General features: G+C 44.5%; 2 protein-coding genes and 1 long non-coding RNA gene across 3 annotated transcripts in view; 1 reads left to right on the top strand and 2 right to left on the bottom strand.

Moving 5' to 3' along the window:
• The window catches only part of LOC310753851 (E3 ubiquitin-protein ligase RNF4-like), a gene marked incomplete at its 3' end in the record, with an annotated part of 45,636 nt that extends 29,515 nt beyond the window's left edge, over positions 1 to 16,121 (bottom strand). The window contains exon 1 of the mRNA XM_083595212.1: positions 16,036 to 16,121. The remainder of the gene's footprint in view (positions 1 to 16,035) is intronic.
• The window catches only part of LOC310753850 (E3 ubiquitin-protein ligase RNF4-like), a gene marked incomplete at its 3' end in the record, with an annotated part of 45,636 nt that extends 25,327 nt beyond the window's left edge, over positions 1 to 20,309 (top strand). The window contains exons 2-3 of the mRNA XM_083595211.1: positions 16,067 to 16,277; positions 19,819 to 20,309. Of these exons, the coding sequence (XP_083451337.1) occupies positions 16,067 to 16,277; positions 19,819 to 20,309 (702 nt within the window). The remainder of the gene's footprint in view (positions 1 to 16,066; positions 16,278 to 19,818) is intronic.
• LOC310753880 overlaps positions 1 to 24,653 on the bottom strand; it is a 292,571-nt gene that overhangs the window by 180,830 nt on the left and 87,088 nt on the right. The window lies entirely within an intron of this gene.

Genomic DNA, 24,653 nt, shown 5'->3' with positions numbered 1-24,653 from the left:
CTGTATGGGACTGGCAGAAATGACCGGCAGAATCCGTGACCAGGGAGAAGAGTCGGCAGAAGAAGATTGGAAGAAATTTAAGGACTATTTACCGAAATACTATAAAATTAATGAACTCTGAAAAGATGCTGGATTGAACTTTTGTGGTCTCTAGCTGTTATGATAAAGATAACAGGGATTAAAATTGTTTAAGTCATAAAATTTAAAAAGTTGAGTGGAAAATAAGGTGTTAATTAAAAGGAATGTTAAGATATTAGGATTTGCTGGATTAATAATTTGAACTAGAAAACAAGAAGGGGAGGTATGAGGAAGTCAAAGAAACATGTTACTGAAAAATTGTTATTGAAATTGATTTGTTTTCAATATTTTTCTTTCTTTTTTTCTTTTTGTGTTTGTATAAAATTGGAAAACTTAATAAATATTTATAAAAAAAAACAAAAGACATTTGAATCGGCTAATAAATGTGGAAAATTGCTAGCTTGGCAAATGAAAAAAAGACAAAAGCTCAATACTATCACTAATTTGGAAGTGGAAGGAAAGAACATTCAGAATCCAGTGGAAATTAGAAAATGCTTCCAGAGGTATTTTAAAGAGCTATATACACAATGGCCACAGAAAGAGTTTGATATAGACCGATTTTTAAAAACAAATGGATTACAAAAAATCTCTCAAGAAAATAAGATAATGCTGAATTATAAAATCACAGAACAGGAGATAGAAGGTGCCATTCAGAATATGCAGTTGGGTAAATCTCCAGGGCCGGATGGCTTAACCTCAAAATATTATAGATCTTTGAAAGATTGGTTAATTCAGCCACTGAAGGAGGTCTGTAATGAAATTTTGGAGGGGGAAAAAGCGCCAGAGTCGTGGAAGGAAGCCTACATTACACTTATACCGAAAACGGAGTCTGAGAAGACACAACTTAAGAACTACCGCCCCATATCCCTGCTTAATGTGGATTACAAAATTTTTGCTGATATTTTGGCTAATAGATTAAAAAAAGTATTAGTGGAAGAGATACATAAGGACCAAGCTGGCTTTCTTCCAGGTAGACACTTGTCTGACAATACGAGGAACATAATTAACATATTGGAGAAGTTGCAAGTGAACATTAATACTAAAGCAGTTTTAATTTTTATAGATGCGGAGAAAGCCTTTGACAATATTTCTTGGAATTTCATGAAGAAAAATCTTCGGGGGATGGGGGTGGGTCAAGGGTTTGAAAATGGTATAAGTGCAATTTACTCAGAACAAAAGGCTAAGCTAATAGTTAATAAGGTGATGACAGAGGAATTTAAGATAGAGAAAGGGACACGACAAGGCTGCCCAATTTCCCCATTGCTCTTTATTTCGGTCCTGGGGGTTCTGTTAAATATGATTAGAAGGGACCGTCTGATTCAGGGTATTCAGGTCGGAGCCAAACAATATAAATTGAAAGCTTTTGCAGATGACCTAGTTTTGACGTTACAGGAGCCAGAATCTAGTACGAAAAGAGTATTAGAACTGATTCAAGAATTTGGTCATGTGGCAGGACTTAAATTGAACAAGTCAAAAACTAAAGTACTTGAGAAAAATTTAACACCGATTGAGAAAGAGAGGTTTCAGAAGGAGACTGGTTTAACATTAGCTAAGAAAGTAAAATATTTGGGGGTTAATATGACTTCTAAGAACTTAAACTTATTTAAAGATAACTATGAGAAATGTTGGACAGAAGTGAAAAAAGACTTAGAAATATGGTCAAATCTGAAGCTTTCCTTGTTGGGCCGAATTGCAGCTATAAAGATGAATGTATTGCCAAAAATGTTATTTTTATTTCAATCATTGCAAATTTTGGACAGGATGGACTGTTTCAAGAAGTGGCAGAGAGATATTTCTAGATTTGTCTGGCAGGGCAAGAAGCCCAGAATAAAATTTAAAATACTAACTGATGCAAAGGAAAGAGGCGGATTTGCTCTGCCAGACCTTAAACTTTACTATGAATCAGCAGCATTCTGCTGGTTGAAAGACTGGCTGCTTCTTGAGAACACGGACATTTTGGACTTAGAAGGTTTTAACAACGTTTTTGGATGGCATGCATATTTGTGGTACGACAAGGTTAAAGCACATAAAGCATTTAAAAACCATATTGTCAGGAAAGCATTGTTCAATGTCTGGGTAAGATACAAAGACTTATTGGAAAATAAAACCCCAAGGTGGTTGTCACCAATGGAAGTGAAGGCTCAGAAAAAGCTCAATATGGAGGCCAAATGGCCGAAATATTGGGAAATTTTGGAACAAGAAGGAGACAAATTGAAATTGCAGAGTTTTGAGAAATTAAAAGATAAAGTGCGAGACTGGCTTCATTATTATCAAATAAGAGAGGCCTATAATTTGGACAAAAAAATCAGCTTCCAGGTGGAAAAATCAAAATTGGAAACAGAATTGTTAGATCCCAAAACTAAGATACTTTCAAGAATGTATAACTTGCTGCTAAAATGGAATACGCAGGATGAAACGGTTAAATCTGCTATGTTTAAATGGGCACAAGATATTGGTCATAACATTATGTTTGCGGACTGGGAACAGTTGTGGACCACCGGTATGAAATTTACGGCATGTAATGCCTTAAGAGAGAATATTATGAAAATGATATACAGGTGGTACATGACACCAGTCAAGCTTGCAAAAATCTATCATTTGCCCGATAACAAATGCTGGAAATGTAAAGACAATGAAGGTACATTCTTTCACCTTTGGTGGACATACCCAAAGATTAAGGCTTTCTGGGAGATGATCTATAATGAAATGAAAAAGGTATTTAAATATACCTTCCTGAAGAAACCAGAGGCCTTTCTCCTGGGCATAGTCGGCCAATTGGTGCCAAAGAAGGACAGAACTTTCTTTATGTATGCAACAACAGCAGCAAGAATACTCATTGCAAAGTATTGGAAGACACAAGATTTACCCACCCTGGAAGAGTGGCAGATGAAGGTGATGGACTATATGGAATTAGCGGAAATGACTGGCAGAATCCGAGACCTGGGAGAGGAGTTGGTGGAAGAAGACTGGAAGAAATTTAAAGACTATCTTCAGAAACACTGTAAAGTTAATGAATGTTAAAAATGATGTTGGATTGAAAATAAGTGGCATTAGCAACAAAGTTATGAGAATATGCAAAAATGAATTGATAAAGGATGAAAATATAGAGGTACAATATGTTAAGATATAGAGTTAAGATAAACGAAAGAGGGTAAGGGTTTGCTGACTTGATTACTTAAATGGGAATACAAAAAGGGGAGGTGTGAGGAGGTCAAAGAAACAAGCTAACGAATTTAAAGTTATAAAAATGGATTTGTTTTTAATTCTTTTTTATCTATCTGTTTTTTTGTATCTTGTATTTTTATTTTTATTTTTTATTTTTTATGAATTTTTGTATGTTTTTGTTTTTTTATCTTTTTCTTTTACTATGTTTCTCTTTGTATTTTCTAAACCTATGTTTTTGTAAAAACTCAATAAATATTTTATAAAAAAAAATAAAAAATGAAAGAGAGGTAGAGCTGGGTGTCATCTGCATACTGATGAACACCTAGCCCAAACCCCCTGATGATCTATCCCAGCGGCTTCATAGAGATATTAAAAAGCATGGGGGAGAGGACGGAACCCTGAGGCACCCCACAAGTGAGAGCCCAGGGGTCTGAACACTCATCCCCCAACACCACTTTCTGGACACGGCACAGGAGAAAGGAGCGGAACCACCGTATAACAGTGCCCCCAGCTCCCAGCCCCTCTAGACGGTCCAGAAGGATGTTATGGTCGATGGTGTCAAAGGCCGCTGAGAGATCCAGCAGAACTAGGAAACAGCTCTCACCTTTGTCCCTAGCCCGCCGGAGATCATCAACCAGTGAGAACAAGGCAGTTTCAGTCCCATGGCGAGGCCTGAATCCCGATTGGAAGGGATCCAAATGGTCCCCATCCTCCAGGCATGCTTGGAGTTGTTCAGCAACCACGCGCTCAATCACCTTGCCCAAGAATGGAAGATTTGAAACTGGGCGATAATTGGCCACATTGGCCGGGTCTAAATATGTTTTTTAAAGAAACGGTTTAATGACTGCAGAATGCTGCTACATGTAGGGTATCAGGTGCAGTAAAAGAGCCAGGATGCTTCCTTGGATATTTGATCATGGTCCATACTGGAGATCGAACTCCTTTTTGTGTCTCTCCTCCTGCTGTAGGTCCGAGGGCGGCTTCCAAAGAAGCTACTGGGTAAGTTTGTTTTACTTAAAGTCTTTGCAAAAGAGGTGGACAATATCGACGCTGCTTCCGTGCAGTCGCTTTGACTGTGAGCCCGATCAAGATGCACAACAGTGCACTGCCACCTTCGGCAAACAAGAAGCTATGGAGGGATCATGCAACTTTTTATTCTTTTCAAAGTTTGCACTTCAAGACTTTTATTTTTTTTTAAATCCCATTTGCAAATTCAGTAAGTTTCCCCATGTTGTGCCTCAGCATTTGACGCTGCTTCTGTGCAGCCTCACCAGTGCACTGTGCTCACTAGAAAGACTCCCTTAAGAATCCATTCTTTGCCAAACTCATTTTGGCACCAATGCTCTCCCTAATAATTGTGAGGAGAACCTGAGCTTACAGGGTTAAACAGCTCAGAGTGTACGCCCTGCCTACTGTGGGGAGGGGGGAGATTCTGCGTCATATCCGAGAGTCTCAACCTTTTCTCTCTCTCTACTTTCGCTTTTGAAGAGAGCGGACGTGTTTTTCACGATGTCCGCTGTGATAGATAATGGATAGTTTTCTGCTATAAATAAACTGCTTTTAGCTGCTAAGATCCTGAGTGGACTTTATTTAAGCACACTGAAGTAAGCACTGGAGCTTACAGCTTTCTCTTACCGCTGCTGAACTCTGCTTTTGCTCAGAGCATTGGAATGCGGAGCTTGGAGAATGCCGAGGCCTGGCAGCAGAGCTGCGCAGAGGGAGCGCGCCGGGCTCCAGGATTTATCTGAGCAATAAATCAATCTAAGAGGTTATGGGTGACAGAAATACGCAATTAGAGGAAGCCTGCTTTGAAGTGCTGTGTGCTTAAAAAGGCTGGAAAAGCTGAAAAGCTGCTGTTTTGGCTGCCGGAAGAAAAGACCTGCTTTGAGGCTCTGCCTGGGAGAAAAGCAGGGAGTCGTGCTGCAAGCTGTGTGCTGCAAGCTGTGTGCTGTAAGCTGTGTGCTGCAAAGAGTCGCTGGAGGCCTCTCCTCGGAGCCGGCTGGTACGCGTGAGTACTTCAAAGCCCCAATGGGAGCACCGGGGGAGGAGATGGCTGAGCTCCAGGACTTTTATGATGTCCCATTTGAAAAGCTCACAAGCCAGACCTGGGAAACCTGGTCTAGAAGAGTGAAGGGGTGGTTTGTGGCCACAGGGCTCTGGAGTCCAGTCCAGAAGGAGCCGGCTCCACCCATGCAAGTTGCTGCTGAAGATGGCGCAGCAGACCTGGAGGCTGCTCTGCTGGAAGATAGAGAGCAGAGAAAGCAAAGAGAGCTCTGCATGCTGAAAGCAAGCGTAGACGCTTCGCTGTTGCCCCACCTGGAGGGCATTGAGTCGGCTCAGGCCGCCTGGCAGGTGCTGAGGAGTCTGTGTGAAAGCTCAGCAGGAGCCAAGGGCCGGGAGAAAGCCGAGAGCAGGGGGGAAGCCGAAGGCTGCTGGCCATGTTCCTGCAGTTACAGCTGGGAGTAGCTGCTTTGTCTCTGAGAGGCCGTGTGATGTAGAGGCCCACAACCAGAGTGCTGGGGAGCGTGCAGGCCCAGGCTGTGCACCCAAAGGTGGGGGTGCAGGGAACAAAGGAATGGCTGAAGAGGACGCTGTGAGAGCTGTTGCTACACGTCGCCGCTGTTATCGCTGTGGCTCCCCCTCCCATTTTGTGAGAGAATGTCCAGTGGAGGCACAGGAACAGCCGAAGGCCGTCTCCCTTAGCAACCAGATAAAGGGCTCTTCTTCGAAGCGTGGGAAAGGCAAGCCGAAGGCAGCTGGCAGAGACACTGAACATAAACATTTAGCAGCCTCTATGGCAGCAGTCAAGAGTTGTCAACAGGACGCTGTGCTGACTTTTGTAATAGACAGTGGGGCCTCCCATCATCTCGTGCCATCTAGTGGATTCCTGGAGAACTGCACCTCTGTAACTTCTGGAAGGACTGTCTGTTTAGCAGATGGGACTAAACATGCTCTCACGCAGACTGGCTCACTGTTTTGTTCTTTCTTACAGGATTCAATCCAGGCCTTTGTTGTTCCAGCACTGTCCTGCGCTTTGCTGTCTGTCAGCGCCCTCCTTGCTGAGAAGTACAGAGTGTGTTTTGAGGACGATATGTGTCATATTTCTAAGAATGGACAGCACCTAGTCAGTGTTGAATGTAAAGACAGGCTGTTTGTGATAGATGCTTCTTTTGCAGGTCCAGATGACATGGAGGTGGCTCAAGCACAGTGTGCCAACGTTCCAGTCCATGATGCGTGTGCCCACCTCTGGCACAGACGCATGGCTCACGTGTCGTGGGGGTCAGTGAAGAAGATCCCAGAATGCACTGAAGGGTGCAAAATGAAATCATGTGCTAAGTTTCTAGATTGCAGAGCGTGCAAATCCGCAAAGGTGAAAACGTGCACATACCCAAGGTCTGAGAGGGTGACCACTAGGGCTTTTCAGTTAATTCATGCAGATTTCTGTGGTCCGATGTCTGTGACCAGTATGGGCGGAGCCAAATATGCGCTGGTTCTGATTGATGACCACACGCGCAACTCCTGGCTCTTCACGCTCCAACACAAAAGTGAAGCTGCGCCGCTAATCAAAGACTGGATTGTGGCTGTGGAACTGCAGTTTTCCACATGGGTGCAAAACTTTCAGAGCGATCGCGGTGGGGAGTTCACCAGGTCTGCACTGCAAAGTTTCTTCCGCAAGAAGGGGATTCAACACCGGTTGACTTCTCCACACAGTCCCCAACAGAACGGGATTACGGAAAGGCGGAACAGGACGCTAGGGGAGATGTCCGCAGCGCTGTTGTTTGATGCCGGGCTCCCACAGCGCTTTTGGGGGGAGTCTTGGCGAACAGCCAACTTCATTCTGAACAGGTCGTTCAATTCAGTGGTAGGAGACACACCCTACTTTCTGCTGCACGGAAAGAAGCCGAAAGTGCATTACTTCCGTGTTTTTGGCTGTGAGGCTTGGGTCCTCATACCAAAGGCCAAACGCAAGAAAGGTGGCCCTAGGTCCCAAAAGATGATTTTCTGTGGGTATGAGCCAGGGACTAAGGGGTGGAGGTTTGCTTATCCGTCAGGGAATCAGTCCAGGATTCTGCTTAGCAACAGTGCTGAATTCTGTGAGCAGAGTGGCTGGACACGGGTTCATGGGAAACCTGACATCCTGTCAGAGAGTCTGCTTGACTCTGCTGATGAAGAAGAGGAAGAGGTTGAACCTGCTACTGAGGCCCAGAGTCCAGACCCAGTGCAGGCAGAGGGGAGAACTTCTCCCAAGGCTGTGAAGCTGGAGCAACGCAGTGCTCCATCTTCTCCCACAGGTTTGGCTGAGAAGTCCAGAAGGCGCAGTAAGTCAGAGGGGGAACTCTCTGATGCCAAGGACGTTCTGGCTGGCCCTAGTGAGTCAGAGGGGGTTCCTGAAGTAGTGTTGCGCCGATCAGCTTGGACAACAAAGGGGAAACCTCCTGAAAGGTTTGCAGTCACTAGCGTGTGGGTTGAAATGGCACAGTGTGAACCTGAGAGTTTTGAGGATGTTCAGAAACTGCCTCAGGAAGAAGCCAGGAAATGGCATGAGGCGATGCAGAAGGAGATGAACTCAATGGCGTCGCTAGGTGTGTTTTCCCTCACGAAGTTGCCGGTGGGCAAACAAGCCGTGGGTAGCTACTGGGTTTGCCGTCTTAAGCCCACAGCGACAGGAGAACTGCAGTATAAGGCCAGATTAGTAGTGAGAGGATTCACGCAGCGCAGGGGATTGCATTATATGGAAGTTTTTGCTCCCACCTGTAGGAGTGAATCTCTACGGTTGCTCTTGGCCGTTGCTGCACAAAGAGGTTTGCTGGTGCATCACTTTGATGTGGATGTAGCCTACTTGAACTCAGACCTCCAGGAGGATCTGTACATGCTTCCTCCTCCAGGGTTTGAGGGCAATGAGCAAGGTACTGTGTGGAAACTTCACAAGTCAATTTACAGCCTGAAGCAATCAGCCAGGAATTGGAACTTGTGCCTGAATGAAGCTTTGGAGAAGCTAGGTTTCAGGAAGAGTCTTGCTGACAGTTGCCTGTTCCTTAAAGGATCAGGAGACTCACAGGAAATGGTGTTATTTTATGTTGATGACATCATCCATATAGGAAAGGTAGACAAACAGGTACAGAAGTTTGCCAAAGAGCTTGGTAAGCGTTTTCAGCTCAAGAACCTGGGTGCAGTAAAGTCCTACCTGGGCGTCCAGATAGCTAGAACTGAGGATGGTAGCTTCTTGCTCAGTCAGAAAGGCAAGATTGAGCAGTTGCTTGAGAAGTTCAGAATGTCCGATTGTGCAGGAGTTTGGACACCCATGGAAACGAGCTACGTGAAAGATTGCCAGCAAGCAGAAAGTGCTGAGTTCGAGAATGCTGAGCTCTTTCAGTCAGCTCTGGGTAGTCTGTTGTATCTGTCCCAATGGAGCAGACCAGACATTGCCTTTGCTACCAATCTGCTAAGTAGGGAAGCGTCCAAGCCTAGTGTGAGTGCTTGGCACGGTATCAAGCGGGTACTGCGCTACCTGCAGGATACCAAAGACTTCTGTCTTAAGCTGCCAGCTGAAGGTGAGGTGAAGCTCACATGCTATGCGGACAGTGACTGGGCGAATTCGCAGGACCGCAAGTCTGTGTCTGGGTTGGTGATAAAGTTTGGGAAGTCACTGGTTGGGTGGAAGTCCCGGAAGCAAAGTCTCATTGTGCTGTCTTCTACTGATGCTGAATTCAGTGCACTGTCAGATTTGTGCCGGGAACTGGAGTTCTATAGATGTTTGGTGTTTGGGGATTGTAGCTTACCCGTCACGGTTTGGGAAGACAATCAACCCTGTTTGAAATTGGCTGAATCTGCGCAATTTAAGGCCAGAACCAAGCATCTGGACATACGTTTCCAAAATGTGTGTCAGAGTGTTCAGTCAGGTGTGATACGGCTGAAGTATTGTGCTAGTCATGATAATTTGGCCGATGGATTTACCAAACCTTTAAGCTTTCAGAGTCATGGGGAGTTTTGTGATGGTTTGGAGTTGGGGTAAGTTCTGTACTTACTTTCCCCACAGTAGTGCAGGGAGAGAGGGGGTGTGAGGAGAACCTGAGCTTACAGGGTTAAACAGCTCAGAGTGTACGCCCTGCCTACTGTGGGGAGGGGGGGGATTCTGCGTCATATCCGAGAGTCTCAACCTTTTGTCTCTCTCTACTTTCACTTTTGAAGAGAGTGGACGTGTTTTTCACAATGTCCGCTGTGATAGATAATGGATAATTTTCTGCTGTAAATAAACTGCTTTTAGCTGCTAAGATCCTGAGTGGACTTTATTTAAGCACACTGAAGTAAGCACTGGAGCTTACAGCTTTCTCTTACCGCTGCTGAACTCTGCTTTTGCTCAGAGCATTGGAATGCGGAGCTTGGAGAATGCCGAGGCCTGGCAGCAGAGCTGCACAGAGGGAGCGCGCCGGGCTCCAGGATTTATCTGAGCAATAAATCAATCTAAGATAATCTAAGAAATAATAATATTTTTTATTGTTTATACCCCGCCCATCTGGTTGGGCTACCCCAGCCACTCTGGGAGGCTTCCAATAAAATATGAAAATACAGTAATCCATCAAACATTAAAAGCTTCCCTAAACAGGGCTGCCTTCAGATGTCTTCTAAAAGTCTTGTAATTGTTGTTCTCTTTGACATTTGGTGGGAGGGCGTTCCACAGGGCGGGTGCCACTACCGAGAATGCCCTCTGCCTGGTTCCCTGTAACTTGGCTTCTCGCAGGGAGGGAACCACCAGAAGGCCCTTGGAGATGGACCCAGGTGTCTGGGCAGAACGATGGGGGTGGAGACACTCCTACAGGTATACTGGACCGAGACCGTTTAGGGCTTTCAAGGTCAGCACCAACACTTTGAATTGTGCTCAGAAACGTACTGGGAGCCAATGTAGGTCTTTCAAGACTGGTGTTATGTGGTCTCGGTGGCTGCTCCCAGTCACCAGTCTAACTGCTGCATTCTGGATTAATTGCAGTTTCTTTTTTTTTTTTTAAATAAATTTTTATTAAAGTTTTACAGAAAGGAAAAATAGAAATTCTCAGAATAAAAAAAAACCATAAGTTACAGAAAAAAGAAACACACAGAGATACAAGAAAAAAAAATCACAACTAATTAAGAAAAATTAAATTTAAACAAAGGACAAAAAAATAAAAACAAATCCATTATTCCCAATAACCTCAAATTCATATGCTTATGTTCTTGACCTCCTCACGCCTCCCCCCTTTTGTATTCCCGTTTAGATATTTAATTCAGCAAATTCTTACCCTTTTTCAAATATTTAAACTTTATACCATGACACATTCTATATCGATATTTTCAGCCAATCATCAATGCCTTTTTTTTTTGCATAATCTTATTTAACTTTTATCACTAATTACCACTTATTACCAACCCAAGCACAGTTTTAGCATTCATTAATTTTATAGTATTTCTGAAGATAGTCTTTAAATTTCTTCCAGTCTTCTTCCACCAACTCTTCTCCCAGGTCTCGGATTCTGCCAGTCATTTCTGCCAATTCCATATAGTCCATCACCTTCATCTGCCACTCTTCCAGGGTGGGTAGCTCTTGTGTCTTCCAATACTTTGCGATAAGGATTCTTGCTGCTGTTGTTGCATACATAAAGAAAATTCTGTCCTTCTTTGGCACCAATTGGCCCACCATGCCCAGGAGAAAAGCCTCTGGCTTCTTAAGAAATGTATATTTAAATATTTTTTTCATTTCATTGTATATCATCTCCCAGAAAGCCTTAATCTTTGGGCATGTCCACCAAAGGTGAAAGAATGTTCCTTCATTTTCTTTACACTTCCAACATTTATTGTCGGGCAAATGGTAGATTTTTGCAAGCTTGACTGGGGTCATGTACCACCTGTATATCATTTTCATAATATTCTCTCTTAAGGCATTACATGCCGTAAATTTCATACCTGTGGTCCACAACTGTTCCCAGTCAGCAAACATAATGTTATGACCAACATCTTGAGCCCATTTAAACATAGCAGATTTAACCGTTTCATCCTGCGTATTCCATTTTAGCAGCAAGTTATACATTCTTGAAAGTATTTTAGTTTTGGGTTCTAACAACTCAGTTTCCAATTTTGATTTTTCCACCTGGAAACCTATTTTTTTATCCATGTTAAAGGCTTCTCTTATTTGAAAATAGTGTAGCCAATCTCGCACCTTATCTTTTAATTTCTCAAAACTCTGCAATTTCAATTTATCTCCTTCTTGTTCCAGTATTTCCCAATATTTCGGCCATTTGGCCTCCATATTGGACTTTTTGAGTGCCTTTGCCTCCATTGGTGACAACCACCTTGGGGTTTTATTCTCCAGTAAGTCTTTATATCTTAACCAGACGTTAAACAATGCTTTCCTGACAATATGGTTTTTAAATGCTTTATGAGCTTTGACCTTGTCGTACCACAGATATGCATGCCACCCAAAAACGTTATTAAAACCTTCCAAATCCAAAATGTCTGTGTTTTCAAGAAGCAGCCATTCTTTCAGCCAACAAAATGCGGCCGATTCATAATAAAGCTTCAGGTCTGGCAGGGCAAATCCACCTCTTTCTTTAGCATCAGTTAGTATTTTAAATTTTATTCTGGGCTTCTTGCCCTGCCAGACAAATCTAGAGATATCTCTCTGCCACTTCTTGAAACAGTCCATTTTGTCTAAAATTTGCAAAGATTGAAACAAAAATAACATCTTTGGCAATACATTCATTTTTATAGCCGCAATTCTACCCAACAAGGAAAGCTTCAGGTTTGACCATATCTCTAAATCTTTCTTCACTTCTGACCAACATTTCTCATAGTTATCTTTAAATAAGTTTAAGTTCTTAGCAGTCATGTTGACCCCCAAATATTTGACCTTCTTTACTATTGTTAGGCCTGTCTCCTTCTGAAACCTTTCTTTCTCGATCGGTGTTAGATTTTTCTCGAGAACTTTAGTTTTTGACTTGTTCAACTTAAAACCAGCCATCTGCCCAAATTCTTGAATCACTTCCAAAACTCTTTTCGAACTAGATTCTGGCTCCTGTAATGTTAAGACTAAGTCATCTGCAAATGCTTTCAATTTATATTGCTTAGCTCCGACCTGAATGCCTTTAATCAGACGGTCCCTTCTAATCATGTTCAATAGTACCTCCAGGACTGATATAAACAACAATGGGGAAATTGGGCAGCCTTGTCGTGTACCTTTCTCTATCTTAAATCCCTCTGTCACCACGTTATTAACAATTAATTTAGCCTTTTGTTCTGAATAAATTGCACTTATACCATTTTCAAACCCTTGACCCACCCCCATCCCCTGAAGATTTTTCTTCATAAAACTCCAAGAAATGTTGTCAAAGGCTTTCTCCGCGTCTATGAAGATTAGAACTGCTTTAGTATTTATATTCACTTGCAACTTCTCCAAAATGTTAATTATGTTCCTTGTATTGTCCGATAAGTGTCTACCCGGGAGAAAGCCAGCTTGATCCTTATGGATCTCTTCCAATAGCACTTTTTTTAACCTATTAGCCAAAATGTCAGCAAATATTTTGTAATCCACATTAAGAAGGGATATGGGGCGGTAGTTCTTAAGTTGCGTCTTTTCAGACTCAGTTTTCGGTATAAGTGTAATGTAAGCTTCCTGCCACGACTCCGGTGCCTTTTCCCCCTCTAATATCTCATTGCACACTTCCATTAGTGGCCGAATTAACCAATCTTTCAAAACTCTATAATATTTGGAGGTTAAACCGTCTGGTCCTGGAGATTTGCCCAACTGCATATTTTGAATGGCACCCGCCACTTCCTGTTCTGTAATTTTGTCACTCAACAATGTCTTTTTTTCTTGAGAAATTTTTTGTAATCCATTTTTCCTCAGGAATTGGTCTAACTCGGCCTCTTTCTGTGGCCCTTGTGTATAGAGTTGTTTAAAGTATCTCTGGAAGCAGTTTCTAATTTCCAATGGATTCTGTATGATCTTTCCATTTACCTCCAAATTTGTAATAGTATTTAATTTCTGTCTTTTCTTCATCTGCCATGCTAGCAGTTTCCCACATTTATTGGCCGATTCAAAGGACTTTTGTCTCATCTGCTTAATTTTCCATTCCACTTCCTGATTTATCATTTTCATATATTGAACTTGATATAACTTAATTTCTCTCAGAATCTCTTGGGATTTTGGTTTCGCTCTTAGTCTTTTCTCTCCTTCTTTTATTTTTTCCAGGATTTTATCTTGTAGGTCTTTCAAGACTGGTGTTATGTGGTCTCGGTGGCTGCTCCCAGTCACCAGTCTAACTGCTGCATTCTGGATTAATTGCAGTTTCCGAGTCACTTTCAAAGGTAGCCCCACGTAGAGCGCATTGCAGTAGTCCAAGTGGGAGATAACTAGAGCATGCACTGGCGAGACAGTCTGCGGGCAGATAGGGTCTCAGCCTGCGTACCAGATGGAGCTGGTAAACAGCTGCCCTGGACACAGAATGGACCTGCGCCTCCGTGGACAGCTGAAGGAGAAAAATTATCATTTTCTTAATAACAATTTAAACAGTGTATTTAACTAAACAATAAAATTATAGCATATGTATCCATGTTTGTTAACTGATGTGGTTAAAAGTGTTGTTTTTTTGTTACCCCCCCCCCCCAAATCCTTAGAATGAGTTTTAGCACACATGAAAAACTTAAAACAAATACTTCTTTCCTGATGAATAGCCTTTGGACTATAATGTAACTTAAATAGAAATGATCTTTCCTCCAAAAGCATTTTACTTAAAAAAAAATCAAATTTAAATTAAATTAAAAAAAAATCAATTTAAATTTTAAAAACAACAGATTTTAAATATTATTATTTTTTTAAAAAATCATTGATTTTTATCCACCCTGTTGGGTGTACACATTGAATGTGTCATACCTGAAAAATACCTCTTGCAAGAGCAGCCATAGGAGGTGCGCTCTAGTAGAGGCAACTCAAATGAATTTCATTTAATATTTCCCATCATCCTCAGCTTGGCTATGTGCCCTGGTTCTTCTTGAATCAGAGGCATTCATCAGTCTTCCATGAATTCTTCCCTTCTCCTTATCAGACTCTTGTATAAAGAGGACTGTCAAGGTAGGGAAAGATACTCCACCGCGTAATAATCCTAATTGTTTTAGCTAATCTCTTGGCTGAAAGATAGAAAATTAATATTTGTGTGCCTGCTTCTTAGCCTAATCATGTTTCTTCCCACTTTAATGCAGTTCTGTAGAGTAACACGAAAGACACCATAACTCAGGCTTCCTCAAACTCGGCCCTTCAGATGTTTTGAGACTACAATTACCATCATCCCTGACCACTGGTCCTGCTAGCTAGGGATCATGGGAGTTGTAGGCCAAAAACATCTGGAGGGCCGAGGTTGAGGAAGCCTGCCCTAACTCCTTGTTATGGTAAAATCTGGGTGTGGAGCTACTCTGCCACCCAGCTCGTCGGACTAAGTCCGCGGGTCCCTGCAGAGGAAAATGAGCTCAGCCGGAGACAGGAGCAAGCTGCAGAAGATCCAAGTTTATTGCGCAACAGGTTCAAGGCAAGATTGAACAGTGGGAAAGGGGTGACATGAACTTTTAAAACTTCCCTCCATGTCCCAGAATACAGTGCAAAATACATCATAGTTACATCATGAATACATTAAAGAGAGGTTGGGTTACACCGGATTAACATATAGAAGAGGGAGGGGGAATATGCAGAGCTGGAGATATGCGCAGATAAGCACTTCCTGAGTACCGGTGATGAGAAGACAATGGTCCATGTATGTATGGTCTGCCGCCTGGCATTGCCCGGATGAAAGGCTTGGCAGAGCGATTTGACCAGATTAGGGTCTTCCTGAGTATGTGACACCTCGCTCGAGGGATCATGGAGGCAGGGGAGGTGTCATGGAGTCCTGAAGAGACAGAGCCGATCAGCACCAAAAGCAAGGAAATCGGAGTTGTGGTTGATTTTATACAAATTTCTAAAGATTTTAGTCCTTTTTAGTCCAGTTTATATTGGTAATTGAAGTCGGAAACAAAATAGATACATTGTAGCAAGATTTGACACTTTTATGAGTTCACAAGTTTCGGTTCCATTGTTCTCCCAGCGGGGAGCCGTCAGCAGCTTGTCAAGAGGTTAAATGAGGCGTGCAGGAGCTCGCTGAGCTAGCTCTGCCAAGCGAATGCATGGTTCTGATTGGGTAGAACACAGCCATTGAAAGGAATAGGGAATACAGCTTCGTACGGTCAACCCACAGTAAAGATAGATCGGGAAAGAGGCATAAGAATTTGGGCTTATTTTGCCCGTAATAGCGGATCGGTGTAGGAAAGGGAAAAGGCACTTTATTTATGGGGCTTGGGGTAGAGTGTGGTGCTTGTGTAACGGTGTGGGGGCTGAGGGGTCCACGTGGGGCTGGGTGCCCTTGAGGTCATCGCCTCAGACCCTCTGGTGACCGGCGGAAGGGTGAAGGAAGGCATGCCCCCCCCTCCGTATCACTCCTCGAGATGTTGAACTTGCTCCCAGCTTCGGAGTACCTGGTATAAAAGAGACAACTCTAAAAAAGTCACAGTGCTCCAAAGCGTCACCAGTTGCATAAAGTTGCTTTAGAGAGAGCATTCATGATCATCATTATCACATTACAGAATTGCTTGGCGACTAAGCAGTGAGCAGCACACGGAGATAAGGGGGAAAGCAAGTACTCTGCAGCTTGTGCCTCTCCCATCCCTGTGCATCATGAGTTCAACAAGTACAGAATGTAATGCAACCAAGCACAGCAAAAGCAAGAGGGGCCGTCGCAACACCTAAGCAAGACCTCATAATACTCTGGACAAGATGATAGTGGGAACTGCTTCTGAACCCTGTATCCCCTCCTCCTCCTCCTCCTCTTCCTCTTCCCTGCCATCTACTTCCTCCCTGGCCTTACCTTTATTACAAACTGCCCTTGCTGGCTCCCCTCCTGATTCAGGGCTGAGTTTTATGGAACAATCTACTCCTTTCGGTGATAGCAAAGGAACTGAGCAGCAGAAGATTCAGAGAAAGTATTGTGGATGCAAGACTTATTGAGAGAGTCAGAACTTACAGGGTTAAGAAGTTCTGAGTGACGCCTCACATTCTTGGAGGCGTGTTTAGAACACTGGGAGTGTTCAGTATCTCTGAGAGAGAGACACACACACACAGTGTGCGCTCAGCTCCGGTTTGCAACGTACCGGGAAAATGAGTTGCGTGTCACCGGGATTTACGATCTGTTGATTTGTACGAGATTAAAGCTCTTTGTAAGATAAGGAAGACACCGAGCGTCTGCCTGATTTATTGAGCACACAAGGCTGCTTCTGTCGCTGTGCTACGCTCTGCTAACTGCAGCTGGAGGCCCCGGAGGGAGCAGAGACACGCAAGGAAACGTGTGGGCTCCAAATGGGGCAAGCGAAGCTGCCAATAAAGTTCTCCAAAGGTTATGGAAGGTCAGCTGACGCTGTGAAGCAAGCCAAGTCCGTGCCGGTGTGTGCTGAAAGAAGAGACGCTGGAGAAGCTGAAGCCAGCTGGAGCTAGCTGGGGAGCTGTGCCTTTGATCGTGAGGCAAGAAGCCAGCTGGGAGGAGCTGTGCTGTACCGGGTGCTGGAGAGCTACTACTGTTTGTAAGTAAGCTGGGCCCCGGGGGAGAAGATGGCAGAGAGCCATGAATCGTGTGCAGTCCCTGTTGAAGAGGTGGACGGGAAGGAGCCCTGGGTCGCGTGGCAGGCACTGAAGGTTGCAGTGGGAGCCACACCAGAGGGGGCCAGATGCTGCACAGACGCTGCAGAAGCTGGGGAACGCCCAGAGAGTCCAGCAGGGGCTGTGGGACGCCCAGGAAGCTCAAGGGGGGCTGGAAGCTGCTGCAATGCTTCGACACGCCAGAGCGATGGGCAGCTATGTGCTGGAAAGCTGCTGAAAGCTGGGAAGAGGAAAGCAGAGGCAAGCTGTTCCTCTGGAGGCTGTGCACCCAAGGTTGGGGGTGCAGGCCAGAAAGGCCAGTCCAAGGGTCTTGAAAGTGCCAAGGCTGTTTGGCAGGAGCTCGAGAAGGTTTGCAGAGAAACCACCAAGCTGGAAGCCAAAAGCCACGTCCCCTGTTGCAGAAAAGCCTCAAGGAGTGCTGCTGGCAAGAGTGGGGGGGCACTAAAGTCCAAAGGCAAGTTTGTAAAGTTTTCCACTCGTCGCTGTTTTGTTTGCGGTTCCCCTGAACACCTGCGCCGCTGTTGTCCACAGAGAGAGAAAGGGCAGGAAAGTCCCAAGGACATTTCCCATGGGAACCAGCCCGGGAGAAGAGGCCAGCGTGGGAAGTCGCAGGGACGGCCGGAAGGGGAAGGAGGTGCTTATCATCTGTTTGCGTCAATGGCTGTTTTGAAAGACACCTGTAAAGGCCCCAAGGAGGGGGGCAGAAGGAACTCTGTTGCTAAGGCAACGAAGGACAGTGTGCAACGTTGGGTCATTGACTCTGCTGCTAACAGACATCTCGTGCCTGAGTCACCTGGTGTCCAGATAAAGAACTGCAGAGCTGTTTCAGCTGGGAAATCAGTGTGTTTTGCTGATGGGTCACAAAGGCTTGTAAAAAAGTCTGGGAATGTTTATCTTTCTTTCCTGCAGGCGCAGCTGGAAGTCTACGTGGCGCCGGGACTGAATTGTTGTCTTTTGTCTGTAACATGTCTTTTACAGGAGGGGTATATGGTTTGTTTTGAGAACAATGTCTGTACAATTTCCAGGGGGGGAAGCAACTGGTACGTGTTGAGAAAAATCAGAACAACCTCTTTGTTCTGGAATCACCACTGGAGGAAAAGGGAGTGGGGAATGCTGGGAAAGCAAACATTCACACTCATGTTTCATGTGCATGCGTGTGGCACAAGAGGATTGCACATGGGTCTTGTGATGACTTGCAGATGTTATCAGAATGCACCAAAGGGTGCAAGGTAAGAGAATGTGGTGAAACCCTAAGTTGCAGGGCTTGCAGGAAAGCCAAGAACAAGGGATACAGTTATCCCAGGGTGGAGAGAGTAACCACAAAGCCTTTTGAGCTTGTGCACGCAGACCTGTTTGGGCCTATGCCTCAGCCAAGTCTGGGCGGAGCCAGGTTTCTGCTGATTTTGCTCGATGATTTTACGCAGAACTCCTGGGCTTTTTCGCTGAAATCGCAGGAGGAAGCAACGCAACTGATCAGGGATTGGGTTGCGGCGGTGGAACAGAGGTTCTCCACCAAGGTGCAGGGATTCAAGTGTGACCGTGGTTCAGAGGTCACTGGGTCTGCTCTAAAGAGTTTCTTTCGCCAGAGGGGGATACGTCACAAGGTGACTTCGCCTCAGGAGAGTGGCGTGGCAGAGCTGAGGAGTAGGGCTCTGGTTCAGGTTTCAGAGATCCTATTGGGTGACTCTGGGTTGCCTCACAGTTTCTGGGTGGAGGCAGTAAAAACGGCCAATTTCACGATGAACAGGTGCTACAATGCAGTGGTAGGTGACACCCCATATTTCTTGCTCAACGGACAGAAGCCGCAGGTGCATTTCTTCCGTTCGTTTGGTTGCAGAGCCTTGGTGCCTGTACCAAAGTGGCTGAAGCAAGAGGGTGGTCCAAGGTACCAGGAAATGATCTTCTGTGGGTATGAACCCGCGACCAAGGGGTGGAGATTTGCATACCCAGAAGGTGATCAGACCAAGCTTCTGGTCAGTAAGCATGCTGAGTTCAAAGAGCAGCAGGGAAGTAGGTCAAGGCGCAAAGTCAGCCATGACATTGTCTCAGATTGTCTGACTGAATCTGAATCTGAGGAGGAGGGAGAGCCAGGTAATGGTGATCTGGTCGATGATCAGGATCAGCACCAGGGGGAGGCGTCTCCACAGGTTGTGAAAGGAGTGTCCAAGAGTGAGCCCTCATCTCCTGTTAGAGTGATGGAGAAAGCTCACAGACGGGTCAAGTCAGAGGGGGAGTCGTCTGATGAAGAAGACACACTTGCTGGCCCCAGTGGGTCAGAAGAAGAACCCCAGTTTGTGCCCAGGCGGTCTTCACGGGCAACAAAGGGAATTCCACCTGAGAGGTTTCGAGTCACAAATGCGTGGGTTGGTCTCGCACAGTGCGAACCAGAGATTTGTGAGGAGACTCAACAGGCAGGTGGGAAGGTGTGGGACACACAGAGGTCTGTAAAGGTGTGTTCACAAGTCCTCTCAGAATGTGATGCGAGAGGGGGTATTGAGAGAGTCAGAACTTACAGGGTTAAGAAGTTCTGAGTGACGCCTCACATTCTTGGAGGCGTGTTTAGAACACTGGGAGTGTTCAGTATCTCTGAGAGAGAGAGAGAGAGAGAGACACAGTGTGCGCTCAGCTCCGGTTTGCAACGTACCGGGAAAATGAGTTGCGTGTCACCGGGATTTACGATCTGTTGATTTGTACGAGATTAAAGCTCTTTGTAAGATAAGGAAGACACCGAGCGTCTGCCTGATTTATTGAGCACACAAGGCTGCTTCTGTCGCTGTGCTACGCTCTGCTAACTGCAGCTGGAGGCCCCGGAGGGAGCAGAGACACGCAAGGAAACGTGTGGGCTCCAAATGGGGCAAGCGAAGCTGCCAATAAAGTTCTCCAAAAGACTCGCTCTGTGCAAGCCTGTAATCAAAGGAAAATAGCTGCTGCAGCTGCACAAGTAGAACCACGCAGCCTTAATGATAGAAGTATTGATGTGGAAGTAGTTGACCTCACTTGTGAAACTTCAGAATCTATAGTTGTTGATCTTACGCAAGACGATTCTGTTGTGCTTATTGGAGAGAGTGGGCAGCAGCCCAATAGAGAGTTCAGATGTCAACCATTGTCTGACAGCCTCATATTTAGTGGTGATGGTGATAGCAGACACACACAGAGTGGTGCTCTTGCCACTAGAAAGCTCCCCAGAGAAGTGGGAAGGAGGGAATTTGCAAGATCCTCAGGCACTTTGAGTTGCCGAACTTGCATAGACAGCTTTGCAGAGATTGTGCAAAGCGGACGGCTTATAGTGTCAACAACATGTGGCTACATCTTCTGTAGTCAGTGCCTCAGCAATTTTCTTAGGCATGCTAACTTTTGCCCAATTTGAAGGAGGAAACTCACTCCAAAGAAGTATCATCCACTTTATATGTGAAGACATGGGTGTTCCTGAACACAGTCTAATGTGGCCTTCATAAGCATGAGTGTACTCCAAAGAAAACACAAAGTATATATGACTTAAATATGACAGTTAGCAATTTCACTTTTTCCCAGTTGGCCTCCTTATAGTCCAGTTGTACTGTTTCAGCTTCATTTTGCTTTAAGGTTTTTGCAGCTCACATTTTTTGAGGTCTGTAGAAGTTTGAAGAACAGCTTGGAGGATATGTCTGCTGTTGCCACATTGCTTTGTGCAGATATCTCATTTCTGTTCTAGTTCTGTTGCTGCTTTGAGAAAAGACTGATGTCTAGTGAACTCACTTATTCAAGACTAGGCAATTCATAGTCATCTATGATAATACAACCTGCAGCTTCTTTTTGCAATTTGCCTTGTAAAAAACCAAAGCCAACCACTCACCGATGGAAGTCTTTTCCACATCTACTTGTTTTTTAGTGGCAAACACCTCTTTCTGTTGATGTAGCCCTAATAAAGACCAAGGTTTATAAAACACTGTGGCTCATTTCTAACGCTGCATGCATAAATGATTTATTACAAATAACTCTTGGTGGTCTGAGTCTTCTCTTTAATAGAATACAGCCATCATGTTAGATCTGAACAGCTTTTCCTGTCCAGGCATATGCTTATGGAGCAATTCATAATGGACTCCGTACCAAGGTTGCCACTTGGGGCAGAATCAAATCGAGATGAGCTAAGCCATTTATGTGAAACACTCCTCAAATGGTTGGAAGAGGATAAAGTAATTATCTGCTTTTCGTAAACGCTTTGCTGTGGGGAAGCTGCATCCATAGGGCCATGTTTCAAGCAGCAAGCATGTAAGACTTGAACCTCGCATGATAAAGTCAACTTGAGTTGCAGCATCTCACTTTCTCAGCCCTGTTACGTATTCATAGTGGAACTATGAATGGCTTGACATGTTAAACTTTTAGATGCTGCTGTACTAATAGGTCTAATTGCTTTAAAAAGTTTTATGTTGATAAGTCTTAAATTAAAGACTTTCTCTTAAATGTATAAAAAATGCCTTCCAGTAGCACCTTAGAGACCAACTAAGTTTGTTAATGGTATGAGTTTTCATGTGCATGCACACTTCTTCAAATACATGAGCACACAAAAGCTCATACCAATAACAAACTTAGTTGGTCTCTAAGGTGCTACTGGAAGGCATTTTTTAATTTTGTTGCAACTACGGCAGACCAACACGGCTACCTACCTGTATCTTAAATGTATGCCATCCAATCTTCCGTTGGTAGAAAACATGGGATATCCAGCTAATCAGCAGCATCTTACCAGGCCTTAATCTGCGAGGTATATGGGCTGCGGTGAGTCTCATAATATTTCCCCCCATGTTTCTTTTTTATTCCATTTTAATGAGTCTCGTAACATAGTGAAACCTCACCCATTACAGCTTGGAGGGCCAGTGTTATGCTTCTAGTTCAGCATTGGATTGAACACCTTTTTTTAAAAGGGAGGCTTCCTTAGTCTCCCCTCAGCCTGCTGCAGGGGCCTAGCTGCACACACCCCATATTAGACTTGCACATAGCCTGTCAATCATGTGGCATGGTTAGGACTTCCACAGATGGAATTGTCTCCGTGAACATGGGCTGTGGGGATCAAATACTCTGTGCAAATGCATCTGGTGTTACCAAAACCTATATGCATCCCCCAGCTTTCGAGTGGAGGTTAAGACAAAGTGCTAAACGGAATGTCATTTCCATTCATCCTTACCATCACCGTTTCTGTTTTGTTTGCACAGACACTCTTATTGAAGAACAAATTACACTTTGCCCAGGGATGGACCTTGGTAATATGGTGCCCTGGGGGGTGCAAAATTTGTCACACACCCTGCCCCTGCCCTCCTGGTGCCTTCCAAAAGCCAGGCAAGGGAGGTGTCAGGCTTTGGGAAGGATGCACAAGGCTCTGGTGGGTCCTAGAGCCCTCTCATCTCATTCCCAAAGTTGGGAAAGCGCTAACTAGGCTTGGGGAAGGAGGCAGGAAGGCTCCCTTTTGGCCCCCACATCCTGTGCAGGGGAACAGCTTCACTGCCCTAACTCCACCTCTGCTTTGCCTCTTGTATCAGTTACCATTAAGGCATTTTACCCATTGGAGAAAGTTGCACAATGTATTTTTGAGGTCACTTATTTGAGTCATGATGGGAAAATCTGAATTCCTGTGCAGAATCCTTAATGTGCACCAGACTGGAGGGGTACAGCAATCACTACTGTTGGACGATGCTGTATGGAACCTAACACTTCACCAATCTAGTCTTTGCATAAAAGTTCTATCAAAACTATGTGTTAGGGTGCCTCGGCCCTTACACAGTTTCCTGAATCCTTGCATTGATAGGTTTTTTATGGGGATGGGGGTGGGTTGTCTAGTGGCAGATGAAAAACGGCACCCAAGTTAGCAAAATGCAGTAACAAAAATTACATCTGCATAATGGACTGTTCATGATGGTAGGCAGCAATTGCCATGTGATACCATGACAAGGATAGGAGAATATTTAGCAATTGAGTCAGAACTTACAATTGCCATATTCAGATGGGTTATTACATGCTATTGTTTGACTTGAGACTGGACACCTCCCCCACAGGACACTATTACTTTTGCGGTACATAAATAAAGCCATAGGCGGACTTCCGGGTTAGCGCCATCGGCAATGGCGGAGTTCCTCTGACCGAGAGGAACCTGCTCCGCGAAAATCGGGTCTTGCCGCCGCGGCGAAGGCGGAGACCCTTCAAAAATCCCAGGCGGAGGAAGCCTGGGAACGTGGGATTCGGCTGACACCAGGAGCGCCTCCCCTACTCTCAGGGAAACCCCTTTTTCGGGGATCCGAAGCGACGTGGGGTGAGCGGCGCGGTGTTTTGAATCGACCGCTATTTTTACGGAGTGAAGCCGCACAGCCGTTGCCGGAGAGCGCTGACCTTTTCCTGTGGACAATTGGACTCTAAACAAGTACCCATGAGTAGAACGGAAAATTGGATTAAGAAACATTTTAATTTGGCACTGAAGCGGGAAGGTTCTAAACAGGAAGTCCGCCTTCCGCTTTTGTAAATAGACTGAAGCAAAAATTGTGCAAGCTAAAGTCTGGAAAGTCATATATAAAGGTCTAAAATTCCTCCAGTTTTAACCACCAAAACCCCTCTTGGAAGCAGGAGTAAAGAGGGGGAATTTTGATTGTTCAAGCCTGCAGGAGAGAGAGTAAAGAAAGATAAATTTCCACCGTCTCAAACCTGGGAACGGGGTGTCAGAGACAGAGATTTTTGGGGAAGTTCATTGACTGTGAATGGAACGTCTTTTGACAGATAGTTAAAGAAGAGAAACAAATTGATTACAATGTTGCCTTTTGCATTTAAAAGAAACAAAAAATTTGAAAAATGAAAGTAATTTTCTTTTGTTGGACCTGCTTTCAAAAGATGGATACAAATAGAAATTGTCTCCTCTAGAGGGAGCTTGTTAAATTGTTGCTGGAGTCGATCTGGGGATTTCACAGTTGTGGAGATTAGGATCGTCGGACCAGACTCTGACCTTGAATAAAAATGTGTTTGGAAGAAGTTTTGGTGCTTGCTTTTTGCAAGACAAGCGCTTTGTTGGAGCAGATGCATGAGAAGATGGATTTGATGACTGTTGCAGTCAAAAATTTTGGACAAACAGCAAATATTTATACAGAAACCATTCAGAAACCAACCCAGGAACCTGTTTTGACAGAGCAAGTGCAAATGCAGAAGATAATGGAGGAGGTTGCTGATGAACCTCAAGTAACACAAATGGAGAGACCCGAGGCCCTGCAGGAGCATAAGCCGCTGTTCTTGAAGACTGAATTTGGAATGGGCCAGGGGGGGTCTGGAGTTGTGGGGGCCCTTACTTTTGGAGGGACTTTGAAACATGCTTTTAAATACTCTCTGGACTACACTGCTGACTGTGGGGAATGGGACTGTGGGGAATGGGCTGATCTGCTGAGGAGAGACGGAGATATTTTTGAGTTGGAGTCTCCCCGAGACCTACTCCTCAATGAGAAAGGAAAGAAATTAAGAAAGAGATCAACAAAAGACAAGGTAAAGTGCAGGTATAAACAAAAAGAAGATCTGCAGAAGGGACATGGAAAAGGCTTAAGAGCCTCGGACATAAGATTACCAGGTTGATGGACTAGATGGAATGGACAGTAAGGACTGACATAACCCGAGACCAGGAAGAAGAGACGTTGGATGAAGATTGGAAGAAAATTTTAAAAAATTTATTTTGGGAATTAGTGTAAAATTAATGAGTATTAGGGAAAATGTT

The sequence above is a fragment of the Podarcis filfolensis genome (genome assembly GCF_964270895.1).
Source record: "Podarcis filfolensis genome assembly, chromosome: W".
Lineage (NCBI taxonomy): Eukaryota > Metazoa > Chordata > Lepidosauria > Squamata > Lacertidae > Podarcis > Podarcis filfolensis.
The sequence above is the reverse complement of the archived record's forward strand: the minus strand, read 5'-3'. Positions and strand labels throughout refer to the sequence as shown.